At 41.4% G+C, this 14,737-nt stretch overlaps 1 protein-coding gene across 2 annotated transcripts in view; it reads left to right on the forward strand.

The window, feature by feature from the left end:
- The window catches only part of LOC117527462 (globoside alpha-1,3-N-acetylgalactosaminyltransferase 1-like), a 93,226-nt gene that overhangs the window by 22,460 nt on the left and 56,029 nt on the right, over positions 1-14,737 (forward strand). For both annotated transcript variants that reach the window (XM_034189820.1, XM_034189821.1), the window contains exons 2-3: positions 4,155-4,339; positions 13,875-13,907. In XM_034189820.1, the coding sequence (XP_034045711.1) occupies positions 4,281-4,339; positions 13,875-13,907 (92 nt within the window). In that variant the 5' untranslated portion in view covers positions 4,155-4,280. The remainder of the gene's footprint in view (positions 1-4,154; positions 4,340-13,874; positions 13,908-14,737) is intronic.

The following is a 14,737-nucleotide window of genomic DNA, read 5'->3' on the forward strand; positions in this document are numbered from 1 at the left end:
ATGAGGCCTAGGCAGGTTATTAGATAATTAATAGCTAGTAGGCTAAGCTGTAATTGTAGCAGTGTTACTATATAAACAGAAGCTAAGATATATAATATGTTTTTGGTTTATATTTAAAGTTTATCCTAATTGTTAGGTTATGGTTGGCTAATATAGGCAGAAAAAATTCCATCTTCTACATGCTTTTTAATGGGAACCCCAAACTTAGATAATAACTCTTGATATCTATTAAAAAAATCTTTTAAACTGAAGAACCAATTTGTTATACAGAAACCCTTGTTTAACTTATCTACTAATCAGTTTATGGTGTCTAGTGGAAAAAACCTTCAGTCTGAACTGATTACACGCAGTGTTGCTACTTGAAGATGAAGAAACTCTTTAGATGAGCACCATAACATCCTGAAAATTAGTTGTTGTAAACTTTTAGATATTCAGTTGCAAAAGGTTGTTTAAAAATTACATTTGCAAAATTTGGGCTTATACACATTTTGTCCAGGTGACAGGACAAGGCCGAGCACACGCCCACATCTCACCTGGCGGCAGTAGATAGATGGTTACTTCGGAGAGGTGAGGATGAACCAATTGATCGTTGTTATTCAGGACCGGAGGCTGTTCTGTGGTGTGGGCTGGAGCCAATTCCAGCAGTCACTGGGCGAGTGGCAGGGTACACTTTGGACAGACTGCCAGTATATCGCAGGGCCACATAAACACGTTCACACCCACAATCAATTTAATGTCCCCAATTCACCTAAACTGCATGTCTTTGAAAGTGGGAGAACAAAGGAGCACCCAGAGGGAGCCAAAGCGAACACACAGAAAGGACCAGGCAGGAAGCAATTCCATGACCTTCTCAGTGTGAGGTAGCAGTGCAAACCACAATCACCTTTGGTTAATTTATCCCAATAAATTTTCAGTTTTATGATGATGGTGGTGAGGGGAGGGGAACTCATAATCAGACCTGTTCCAGTAAACTTGTCTCGCAGTTTCAACTCTGTTGAAAATGAAACATGAGTGACAAAAATGTCGAGATGCTGAAACATTTCCAACTGAGTTAACTTGTTCAACTAATTAACCCTCTGGGGCCGTTGTACACCACGGCTAAGACCAAGCTTTACTAAATTATAAATAACTTGTTAATGATATGAGATACAAACTTACTTATTTTTTGCTGAAAAGTTAACTCCACGGACTTTCGAGCCAGCCGTCAGCCATCTTTGTAGTCCTCATAGAAGCTGTGTGATGACGTGTCCAATCGGAATTGGTTCACCATCACATGGTTTTCCAAAATCCAATCGTAGGGCAGATTCACCTCACATGAAAAGCCAAAGATCATTTTCGGGAGTGATATGTTACTAGTTGGCCCGTGTGAATAGCCCCCTGGGTGCTCCAATGAGTACATACTATTGGGCTCCAAATGCGCCCTTCGCCATTACGCACAGTGATCACTGAAAGCAGACGAGAGCCTCTGATGACAATCTCATGTGCTCAAACAGAGTGTGTAACTATCAGAATTGCGCCAAAAGTTTGCATGTGAATGTTACTGAATAACTCTGTTGCTTTTACCATGAAGACAAAAAAACCCATAGACCATTTTGTATATATTGTTCAAAATGTGCATTTGTGTTTATTCTTTGAACCTTTTTGTTGTACAGTCTTTCACACAAGACCTCAAATTACCTTTATAAAGTGTCAAAACAGTTGTTTATTATAGTTTGCTGTGTGTTTTGAATAAATGTGTGTGGAAAATAACTTTTCGCTTTATTTTTTCTTTGCCTATTTCTGATTGTAAACCTATTACACTTATAAAACACAACAAACACATATATATTCTGAAAGCACAGGTTGTCCTGAAAAAAAGAGACATAAAACTTGATTGTGGGATGCAGGGAGAGCTGTTGACAGCAATAATAAAACATTTATGCCAGGCAAGTGAACTGTCCAAAAAATGCCCTCGGACCCTAGAGGGTTAAATCAATCAATCAATCAATTTTTTTATATAGCGCCAAATCACAACAAACAGTTGCCCCAAGGCGCTTTATATTGTAAGGCAAGGCCATACAATAATTATGTAAAACCCCAATGGTCAAAACGACCCCCTGTGAGCAAGCACTTGGCTACAGTGGGAAGGAAAAACTCCCTTTTAACAGGAAGAAACCTCCAGCAGAACCAGGCTCAGGGAGGGGCAGTCTTCTGCTGGGACTGGTTGGGGCTGAGGGAGAGAACCAGGAAAAAGACATGCTGTGGAGGGGAGCAGAGATCGATCACTAATGATTAAATGCAGAGTGGTGCATACAGAGCAAAAAGAGAAAGAAACAGTGCATCATGGGAACCCCCCAGCAGTCTACGTCTATAGCAGCATAACCAAGGGATGGTTCAGGGTCACCTGATCCAGCCCTAACTATAAGCTTTAGCAAAAAGGAAAGTTTTAAGCCTAGAATTAACAGGAAGCCAATGAAGAGAGGCCAATATGGGTGAGATATGCTCTCTCCTTCTAGTCCCCGTCAGTACTCTAGCTGCAGCATTTTGAATTAACTGAAGGCTTTTTAGGGAACTTTTAGGACAACCTGATAATAATGAATTACAATAGTCCAGCCTAGAGGAAATAAATGCATGAATTAGTTTTTCAGCATCACTCTGAGACAAGACCTTTCTGATTTTAGAGATATTGCGTAAATGCAAAAAAGCAGTCCTACATATTTGTTTAATATGCGCTTTGAATGACATCCTGATCAAAAATGACTCCAAGATTTCTCACAGTATTACTAGAGGTCAGGGTAATGCCATCCACAGTAAGGATCTGGTTAGACACCATGTTTCTAAGATTTGTGGGGCCAAGTACAATAACTTCAGTTTTATCTGAGTTTAAAAGCAGGAAATTAGAGGTCATCCATGTCTTTATGTCTGTAAGACAATCCTGCAGTTTAGCTAATTGGTGTGTGTCCTCTGGCTTCATGGATAGATAAAGCTGGGTATCATCTGCGTAACAATGAAAATTTAAGCAATACCGTCTAATAATACTGCCTAAGGGAAGCATGTATAAAGTGAATAAAATTGGTCCTAGCACAGAACCTTGTGGAACTCCATAATTAACTTTAGTCTGTGAAGAAGATTCCCCATTTACATGAACAAATTGTAATCTATTAGACAAATATGATTCAAACCACCGCAGCGCAGTGCCTTTAATACCTATGGCATGCTCTAATCTCTGTAATAAAATTTTATGGTCAACAGTATCAAAAGCAGCACTGAGGTCTAACAGAACAAGCACAGAGATGAGTCCACTGTCCGAGGCCATAAGAAGATCATTTGTAACCTTCACTAATGCTGTTTCTGTACTATGATGAATTCTAAAACCTGACTGAAACTCTTCAAATAGACCATTCCTCTGCAGATGATCAGTTAGCTGTTTTACAACTACCCTTTCAAGAATTTTTGAGAGAAAAGGAAGGTTGGAGATTGGCCTATAATTAGCTAAGATAGCTGGGTCAAGTGATGGCTTTTTAAGTAATGGTTTAATTACTGCCACCTTAAAAGCCTGTGGTACATAGCCAACTAACAAAGATAGATTGATCATATTTAAGATCGAAGCATTAAATAATGGTAGGGCTTCCTTGAGCAGCCTGGTAGGAATGGGGTCTAATAAACATGTTGATGGTTTGGATGAAGTAACTAATGAAAATAACTCAGACAGAACAATCGGAGAGAAAGAGTCTAACCAAATACCGGCATCACTGAAAGCAGCCAAAGATAACGATACGTCTTTGGGATGGTTATGAGTAATTTTTTCTCTAATAGTTAAAATTTTGTTAGCAAAGAAAGTCATGAAGTCATTACTAGTTAAAGTTAATGGAATACTCAGCTCAATAGAGCTCTGACTCTTTGTCAGCCTGGCTACAGTGCTGAAAAGAAACCTGGGGTTGTTCTTATTTTCTTCAATTAGTGATGAGTAGAAAGATGTCCTAGCTTTACGGAGGGCTTTTTTATAGAACAACAGACTCTTTTTCCAGGCTAAGTGAAGATCTTCTAAGTTAGTGAGACGCCATTTCCTCTCCAACTTACGGGTTATCTGCTTTAAGCTACGAGTTAAGCTAAATAATGGTTTGTGAAATAATTTTCTGAACTTAACCAGGCTTTTCTTCATCCTGCTCACACAGGGAGATCAAGACCTGATCTGGACTCCACACAGGTCAGATTGACAGGTAACATCATCTGTCAATCATCGGGATCTGGTGGCTCTTACTTGACCAGGTGAACTCTTCTGGATCGACTCAGATGTTGAGATGAATTTGTCGAACTTCAGACCCTGGACTTTAATACTACTGTTAGTACTACTGTTGGGGTGAGTAATATTGCAGTGCTGCATACTGCAAATGATATCAGTACAAGTAATGCAGGCATGAGAATTTTCAGGATTTTTTTTCTTGGATGATCTGCATGAAGTATTCCAGACTTTTCAACAATTTTCTTGGCTGCCAAAATTAAGCTTAAAATGGGTATAATTTTGCTTGAAACCCAGGTGTTTCTCAGGGTGTCTCATTCTCATGCCTGGTATTTAATAGTTCCGAAAGTTCTGAGGACTACTTCTCGAATAAACGCTATTTGTGCTTTTATGATGTTGAGGTTTTTCATTTGACTTTGTTCCCACATAACATGAATACAGTACAGGAATGCGCCATAGCACTCTGTACTTCTTAAGAATACTACGTGGAAAGCAGTACTGTACCTTGTTTTGTGTACTTCCTGTGTTTTGTGACTGGTGAGACTGTTAGGAAGTCATGTGACAGCAGTGCAGTCGTGGTGGGGGTGTTGGTTGTAATGCATGAGCAAAAAAAAGACCATGTTTCTCATTTGTTTTTTGTTTTTTTTGTTTGTTTGTTTTTTAGACTTTTTACTGGAGTCAACAGTAACTAGTAATGTACTTTTTACTATATTTGCTATAAAGTCTTAGTTAAAATCAGCCTGCTGACTGAAGGCAGTGCCTGCAGGTACCGAGGCATCAAAAAGATTCACCTCCTGTTTTTGGACCATGATACTGAGGTAGGTGGGTATGTTCGGATTGCATTTGTCTTGCTGAGGTCACACCGATCATGCCCACGCTCCACCTCTTTCCCCATTGATGGTTGAGGTGGGAATTGGGTGGAGTTGGGCGCTGCCAAGATGGGGACAACTGGGGCTTCAAACCTGCTCTTCAGAAAACCTCTATGGCAGTAGTGGCCAACCCGCGGCTCACGAGCCGCATGCGGCTCTTTGCCTGGTGTCATGCAGCTCTTACGTTCATGTCCAAGTTTGTGTTTGTGTGTGTATTTATGTGCGTGTTCGCTTCGCTTAAGTTCAATACGGTAATTTTGTTGAATGTGCTTCACTTGGGTTCATTACGGTATTTCGAGATCATGGCAAATGCGCAGGTGCAAAAAGAAAAATTGCAAGAAGAAGAAGAAGAAGGTCAGGGGGTCGATCTTCTGTCAGATCTCAAAATGGCAGGGAAAAAATGTACTGCAAAAAGAAAATATGAAGATGAAAACAGGACGTTTCTAACAGAGTGGGAGAATTTATATTTTTTCGTCGAACGTAATGGCAAGCCATTCTGCCTTATATGTCAGTCGTCATTGGTGCATTTCAAGGCTTCAAATCTTCAGCGTCACTTCAGCTCACTCCACGCTAACATTGACCAGGAATTTCCAAAAGGGACTGAACTTCGCAAGCACAAGCTGACCACTTTGAAAAGTCAGGCAGAAAAGCAGGTACAGGTTTTCAAAAAATTTACGAAGCAGTCAGACAGTAACACTTGCATCGTATAAACTGGCTTGGAACATTGCACGGGCTAAAAAGCCATACAACGAAGGGGAGTTCGTTAAAAAATGCATAATTGACGCTGTTGAAATCTTGTCTCTTGAAAACGACAAACTAAAACGCATGGCATCAGACCTCCAACTGTCCCACCACACTGTTGAACACAGAATATCAGACATTAACACAGTTATTGAATCACAGTTGCACTCTGACCTTAAAGCATGCGAGTATTTCAGTGTCGCATTGGATGAGAGTTGTGACATACAAGACAAGCCTCAGTTGGCAATATTTGCACGCTTTGTGTCAAAGGAATGTGTGATCAAAGAAGAACTCCTGGATATTGTGCCACTGAAAGAACGAACCCGTGGCATAGATGTGAAAGAAACAATGATGGCTACATTTGAGAAAGCAAAACTGCCCCTACAGAAGCTAACCGCAATAGCCACGGATGGCGCACCATCCATGATCGGATCTGTAAACGGGCTGTGCAAAGCCGACGAAACATTTCCCGACTTTTGGAATTTCCACTGCATCATCCATAGGGAGCAACTCGTGTCTAAATCGTTGAATTTAGACAACATCATGAAACCTGTGATGGAAATCGTCAACTACATCCGTACACATGCTCTTAATCACAGGCAATTCAAGAATTTCATCGCTGAGCTGGACGAAGAGCTTCCAGGTGACCTGCCACTACACTGCACCGTGAGGTGGCTGTCAAGGGGAAAGGTACTCTCTCACTTCTTTGAACTTTTGGATGCTGTGAAACTCTTCATGGAAGAGAAGAACAAGGACTATCCCCAGCTCTCGGACGCCAAATGGATTTTGGATTTGGCCTTTTTGGTCGACATGTTGGGCCACTTGGATAGACTGAACCTTACCCTGCAGGGTAAAATGAAAGTGCTGCCTGATCTGGTGCAAAGTGTGTTTGCGTTTGTCATCAGACTGAAGCTGTTCAAGGCGCATATTCAAAAGGGAGATTTAACGCATTTCTCCACTCTGCTAAAAGTTAGCGGGCAAGTCACCAGTGCCACCCTGAATAAGCAAGGAGCCAGATATGCAACTCTGGTTCAAAACCTGCACGAAACCTTTGTGATCCGGTTCTGCGATCTACAACTGAAAAGGCCACAGATCACGTTCCTCGTCGACCCATTTAATGCGGATACGGACTGTTTGAAAGCCCCTTTAGTCGCAGATGAGGCAGCCGCTGAGTTGGAGATGATTGATCTCGCTGAGGAGGACCAACTGAAACCTGCTTTAAGGGAAGGGACCACTGGGTTCTGGAAAAGTGTGTCAGTGGAAAAATACCCCAATGTCAAAAGGGCTGCACTTAAAATACTGTCAATGTTTGGCTCAACGTACGTCTGTGAGTCTGTGTTTTCTACCATGAAATATGTCAAATCAAAACACCGCTCTTTTATGACTGACACCCATGTGAAAGAATTGCTTCGAGTGGCAACAACGGAGTACGAGCCAGATTTGAGGAGGATTGTTCAAGGGAAGGAATGCCAGAAGTCCCACTAAGCAACATGCATAGTAAGTGCACACTATATTGATTATTGAAAAATGACCTGTGGTCTTGGTACTGTAGTAAATATGTCATTATCATGTTGGTTTGGGGCATTTGTTATTTGTTATCATGTTGGAGTGACATCAATCTGGCTGAGCCTGTGTGTGTGTGTGTGTGTGTGTGTGTGTGTGTGTGTGTGTGTGTGTGTGTGTGTGTGTGTGTGTGTGTGTGTGTGTGTGTGTGTGTGTGTGTGTGTGTGTGTGTGTGTGTGTGTGTGTGTGTGTGTGTGTGTGTGTGTGAGAGAGAGAGAGTGAGGGAGAGGAAGAGATGGTTGGGGGGGTGTGCCGATGTGTATGATGTTGCTGGCCTGTCGTCTTACTATTGTAGGGGTATTTACAATTAATCTGACTGAGCAGAGGTGTGTGTGTGTGTGTGTGTGTGTGTGTGTGTGTGTGTGTGTGTGTGCCCATGTTCATGTGCCCGTGTGCTGAAGTGGCTCTTTGCTGTAACCCAGTAAGAAATGTGGCTCTTGGTCTCCGACTGGTTGGCCACCCCTGCTCTATGGTCCTTTCGGACAGATGGATTGGATCAAAGTTCCACACCATAATCAGAAACTAGCCTCTGGTTATGCCACCAGTTTACCTGAAATGTTGCTAGTGTAAATCCAGTTTACGTTGGGTGGACCCACCTACCTGTGGTCTTGTTGTTCAGTGACTTCTGTGCAGATTTTCATGCTGACAGACAATCTAATTAACAGTAATGAGTAGAGAAGTTTGAATCTTTGAATGGACTGGGTTGCTTGATGCAAGGACGTTTTCTTTCTAATTGCAGAAGCTTTCTCAGCTAAATTTCTTGCTCTGGTAGTCTGATTTCTGTCTTGACTCTTGTAGAGAATAATAACAGAAGCCAGCAAAGCTGGAATTTTAAACCTTAAGCCCGTTTCACACCGGGCCTGCTTCGAGTTGCTTCCTGTGGTGTCATGATGACGGAGGAATGTCTGCGTCAGGTGTGCGCAGCAGGGGGTCAGAGAGGAGGTGAGGATGCAGCCTGCAGGTTCTCTGCACAGAGAAGTCAGAGTGCACAGTTTTGCTGCACCCAGACTGTTTATATTTGTTTTTGTGCTGAGTTGCAGGTCTGCGCTCTGAGTTCTGTTATAGTTTATCTTTCTTCCTTCGACCGCGAGCTGCGCGCACACAAAGAACCATCCGTGAGTAAATGTGGAGATGTCTGGAGTTATATGTCCTGTCTCTGGCAATCCGTCTGTGAGCAGGACCTATGTCCTTTTTTGTCCTTTATTTAATAGAATGATGAGAGAGTTTGAGGGAAGAGTGAGAAACTGCAGCAGCCAGACAGTTTTTTTCTTTCAAATCAATTTTATTTATATAGCGCCAAATCACAACAAACAGTTGCCCCAAGGCGCTTTATATTGTAAGGCAAAAGCCATACAATAATTACAGAAAAACCCCAATGGTCAAAACGACCCCCTATGAGCAAGCGCTTGGTGACAGTGGGAAGGAAAAACTCCCTTTTAACAGGAAGAAACCTCCAGCAGAACCAGGCTCAGGGATGGGCAGTCTTCTGCTGGGACCGGTTGGGGCTGAGAGGAGAGAATCAGGAAAAAGACATGCTGTGGAAGAGAGCAGAGATCAATCACCAATGATTAAAAGCAGAGTGGTGCATACAGAGCAAAAAGAGGTGAATAAAAAGAAACACTGGGTGCATCATGGGAAACCCCCAGCAGTCTAAGTCTATAGCAGCATAACTAAGGGATGGTTCAGGGTCACCTGATCCAGCCCTAACTATAAGCTTTTTCAAAAAGGAAAGTTTTAAGATTAATCTTAAAAGTAGAGAGGGTTTCTCCCTCTCCCTTTCTTCTTTTCAGGTTCCACAGGAGAGGAGCCTGAAAGCTGAAGGCTCTGTCTCCCATTCTACTCTTACAAACTCTAGGAACTACAAGTAAGCCTGCAGTCTGAGAGCGAAGCGCTCTATTGGGGTGATATGGTACTAAGAGGTCCCTAAGATAAGATGGGACCTGATTATTCAAGACCTTATAAGTAAGAAGAAGAATTTTAAATTCTATTCTGGAATTAACAGGGAGCCAATGAAGAGAGGCCAATATGGGTGAAATATGCTCTCTCCTTCTAGTCCCCGTCAGCACTCTAGCTGCAGCATTTTCAATTAACTGAAGGCTTTTCAGGGAACTTTTAGGACAACCTGATAATAATGAATTACAATAGTCCAGCCTAGAGGAAATAAATGCATGAATTAGCTTTTCAGCATCACTTTGAGACAAGACCTTTCTAATTTTAGAGATATTGCGCAAATGCAAAAAAGCAGTCCTACATATTTGCTTAATATGCGCATTGAAGGACATATCCTGATCAAAAATGACTCCAAGATTTCTCACAGTATTACTGGAGGTCAGGGTAATGCCATCCAGAGTAAGGATCTGGTTAGACACCATGTTTCTAAGATTTGTGGGGCCAAGTACAATAACTTCAGTTTTATCTGAATTTAAAAGCAGGAAATTAGAGGTCATCCATGTCTTTATGTCTGAAAGACATTCCTGTAGTTTAACTAATTGGTGTGTGTCCTCTGGCTTCATGGATAGATAAAGTTGGGTATCATCTGCGTAACATTGAAAATTTAAGCAATGCTTTCTAATAACACTGCCTAAGGGAAGCATGTATAAAGTGAATAAAATTGGTCCTAACACAGAACCTTGTGGAACTCTATAATTAACCTTAGTCTGTGAAGAAGACTCCCCATTTACATGAACAAATTGTAATCTATTAGATAAATATGATTCAAACCACCGCAGCGCAGTGCCTTTAATACCTATGGCATGCTCTAATCTCTGTAATAAAATTTTATGGTCAACAGTATCAAAAGCTGCACTGAGGTCTAACAGGACAAGCACAGAGATGAGTCCACTGTCTGAGGCCATAAGAAGATCATTTGTAACCTTCACTAATGCTATTTCTGTACTATGATGAATTCTGAAACCTGACTGAAACTCTTCAAATAGACCATTCCTCTGCAGATGATCAGTTAGCTGTTTTACAGCTACCCTTTCAAGAATTTTTGAGAGAAAAGGAAGGTTGGAGATTGGCCTATAATTAGCTAAGACATTTGGGTCAAGTGATGGCTTTTTAAGTAATGGTTTAATTACTGCCACATTAAAAGCCTGTGGTACATAGCCAACTAATAAAGATAGATTGATCATATTTAAGATAGAAGCATTAACTAATGGTAGGACTTCCTTGAGCAGCCTGGTAGGAATGGGTTCTAATAGACATGTTGATGGTTTGGAGGAAGTAACTAATGAAAAGAAAGAGTCTTGCCAAATACCAGCATTACTGAAGGCAGCCGAACATAAAGATATGTCTTTGGGATGGTTATGAATAATTTTTTCTCTAATAGTTAAAATTTTATTTGCAAAGAAAGTCATGAAGTCATTACTACTTAAAGTTAAAGGAATACTCGGCTCAATAGAGCTCTGACTCTTTGTCAGCCTGGCTACAGTGCTGAAAAGAAACCTGGTGTTCTTATTTTCTTCAATTAGTGATGAATAGTAAGATGTCCTAGCTTTACGGAGGGCTTTTTTATAGAGCAACAGACTCTTTTTCCAGGCTAAATGAAGATCTTCTAAATTAGTGAGACGCCATTTCCTCTCCAGCTTACGGGTTATCTGCTTTAAGCTGCGAGTGTGTGGGTTATACCACGGAGTCAAGCATTTCTGATTTAAGGCTCTTTTTTTCCAGAGGAGCTACAGCATCCAAAGTTGTGCTCAATGAGGAAGTAAAGCTATTGACGAGATAATCTGTCTCACTCACACAGTTTAGGTAGCTACTCTGCATTGTGTTGGTATATGGCATTGAAGAACATAACAAAGAAGGAATCATATTCTTAAACCTAGTTACAGCGCTTTCAGAAAGACTTCTACTGTAATGAAACTTATTCCCCACTGCTGGGTAGTCCATTAAAGTAAATGTAAATGTTATTAAGAAATGATCAGACAACAGGGGGTTTTCAGGGAATACTGTTAAGTCTTCAATTTCTATGCCATATGTCAGAACAAGATCTAAAGTGCGGTTAAAATGGTGGGTGGGCTCATTTACATTTTGAGCAAAGCCAACTCAATCTAATAATAGATTAAATGCAGTGTTCAGGCTGTCATTCTCAGCATCTATGTGGATATTAAAATCACCCACTATAATTATCTGAGCTAAGCACTAAGTCAGACAAATGGTCTGAAAATTCACAGAGAAACTCACAGTAACGACCAGGTGGACGATAGATAATAACAAATAAAACTGGTTTTTGAGACTTCCAATTTGGACGGACAAGACTAAGTCAAGCTTTCAAATGAATTAAAGCTCTGTCTGGGTCTTTGATTAATTAATAAGATGGAGTGGAAGATTGCTGCTAATCCTCCTCCTCGACCCGTGCTTCGAGCATTCTGACAGTTAGTGTGACTCGGGGGTGTTGACTCATTTAAACTAACATAATAATTCTGCTGTAACCAGGTTTCTGTAAGGCAGAATAAATCAATATGTTGATCAATTATTATATCATTTACTAACAGGGACTTAGAAGAGAGAGAATGTTTAATAGACCACATTTAACTGTTTTAGTCTGTGGTGCAGTTGAAGGTGCTATATTATTTTTTCTTTTTGAATTTTTATGCTTAAATAGATTTTTACTGGTTGTTGGTGGTCTGGGAGCAGGCACCGTCTCTACGGGGATGGGGTATTGGGGGGATGGCAGGGGGAGAGAATCTGCAGAGAGGTGTGTAAGACTACAACTCTGCTTCCTGGTCCCAACCCTGGATAGTCACGATTTGGAGGGTTTAATAAAAACCCTCCAAATCGTGGAGGGCTCCAAATCTTTTAATTGTTCATATTTGCGTGCGCGGCCAAATCGTTTGTGAATGGACTGGAGATGTCCAGACTTTTTACTGGATGTGGACATGTCCTGTCTCTGGCAATCACTCTGTGAGCAGGACTTTTATGGACTTTTTATTTAAACACATTTGTGAGAGAAGAGCGAGGAGCTGCAGCAGCATTTTTTGTCTGTGCTCTTTTTTGAGTGTGTAGTTTTACTGCATTGTGTACACGGTATAAAAATAAAACTGCATGTTTTATACTTCTGGAACAATGGAACACAACATGAATCATAAAGTGGTGTCAGCTAACGTTGTATTGTGAGGGTGTGGCTTCCAGTCACGTTGAGTACCGTCGCGTTGTTCTGAATTGCTGAAACCACTTAATTTGTGCGTTGCGCACAGGACGCAAAAAAATTAAACATGTTTAATTTTTGGAATCCGATTTGCTTTATCCTTTGTGTCCCTCGCACTGTTGTGGCGTTGAGCTACATCGTCTTTGCACTGGGTTGCTTCCACGTGGCGTCATCATGGCGCTGCATGATGCAACTCGAAGCAGCCCGGTGTGAAAGGGGCTTAACCAGATCCCTCCTACTGAGAGGCAGACTGCCATTGGCTAGTGACTAACAATTAGCACCTTTTATACTCTAGTTAGCACCCTCCTAATGACAGGGCACCTGTCCCTCCTAACTGATGCCTCTCCTGACGATGTGAATGACTCATTACCATGAACAAAAGACTGAAACTGCTTTGACCTGAGTACCCCATTGTAAACAGGGGACAAAGTGTGTCTCAAACCCCCTCCCCGGTTAAGGCTGGGTTTCAACTGTTTGGAGCTGCCTGTTCTCTCCAATTGTAACATCATTTAGCTGAGGAAGCTTCTGCGATTAAGCCCCTTTCACATTGGTGTATTCGTAGAGCTGCGTTTTGCAGCATTGTTTCATTTAAATACACCTGAAATGCGTGCGTACTCAGCCTTTTTCAGTGTCCATTTCATACTTGCAGCTGCGTGTGTTCGCTTTTTAATGTGTGCACACAGTCGCGTGTACCATGCCGCTATTAAACCAGTTCAGTGCTATTTTCTGTTCTCTACTGCTGCAGGTGTGGTGCGGCTCAAAAACAGAGTCATTTAACATTATTATTATTATTTATATATTTATTTTCTTGGTGGATCACTTTCATTGTGTACAGATGCTGCTGAGTCTGGCTGTGGTAAAGGCTGCCTGATCGATCAGGTCGCCTGATGCGCGCGCACACGCACACAGATGCACAGACACACAGACTTGCTTAAAACTGTGTCCAGTGCTCTATGCCGAAGAAAATTAAACATGTTTAATTTTTTCCGTCCTACGCGCTTAGCCCTCAACATACTGCTGCGTAGGGAGCAAAAACTCGACGTACAGCTACTAAAAGTGGGCGTAGAGCTGCGTAGACGATACGCTGAGTTGAGCAGCTCTACGAATACGTCAGTGTGAAAGGGGTTTTAGAAGCGAAACGTCCTCGCCTCAAGCAACCCAGTCCAGTTGAAGATTCAAGCTTCTCTTCTTATTACTGTTAATTAGATTGTCTGTCAGCATGAAAACCTGCATTGCCCCTGGATCCAGTTTGAGACCACTGAACGAAACTGATTGTTTGCAGAGATCCAGTTTTGATTGACAGGGTGGACTGACTGTTTTTCTGATCTTGCAGGGTGCTGTACACCTATGTGTCCCAACAGCACAGGTAAGACGCACAAACACTGTTGACCCCACCTCTTTTTCATGCATCATAACTGTATTGTGATTAGGATGACTGCTTATTTGGCCTCTCTGGAGAATCAGAGGCCAAAATCTAGATGCAGTTTCAGGGAAGTAGCTGCAGATTCACGAATGGAACCTGTTAAAAGCAAACAGCCTCTGCTGTCCACAGACTGAGTACTCTGCTGCTTTCTGCTCCACTTCAAGCACGTCCACGTTTATGCACGAAAATAATTACCACTTTGAATATGTGTAGCATTTTCCAGTTTTCTCTTCGCTGTAAATGATCCTTGGGGGTGGGTGTTCCCAAATGCTGCCTGCTCAGGAGGACAGGAAAGCATGAAATGATATCATCATCATTTCACCACGCAACTTGGACATCCTCATCTTTTTGAACGTGGAATTTGACGTTCTAAACTCAGGTTTTTGTTGTCTTTTTAATATAATTACTTTTTATGACAGTCAAGGCTATTGTTATTCACTCTTCAGTACTGTTCATATCTGTTATATTAGCCAAGTGGCATGTGTATGGCTTCAATCACGGTTTGTTTGGTGTGCTTATGTATTTTGTGTCAAGGATGAACGCTGTGAAATTGGGAAGTTGATAGGATAAATATTTATTTTTTATTTTTAGCGATTTTAGGTAACCAGTAAACATTGGATATTTTGCTGCAATGCACCATGGGAGTTCAGGGTTTTGGGGTTTTAAATGTTATTGTCATTCATTTTAGTTTAACAGTGTTGTTAGTGTTATTGATTTATTGTGTTTTTGTAATTCAAGTGGTTTAGTCAATTTAGTTAAGTGTTATGTTGCCA

Source organism: Thalassophryne amazonica, chromosome 16 (genome assembly GCF_902500255.1).
Source record: "Thalassophryne amazonica chromosome 16, fThaAma1.1, whole genome shotgun sequence".
In the NCBI taxonomy this organism is placed as follows: domain Eukaryota; kingdom Metazoa; phylum Chordata; class Actinopteri; order Batrachoidiformes; family Batrachoididae; genus Thalassophryne; species Thalassophryne amazonica.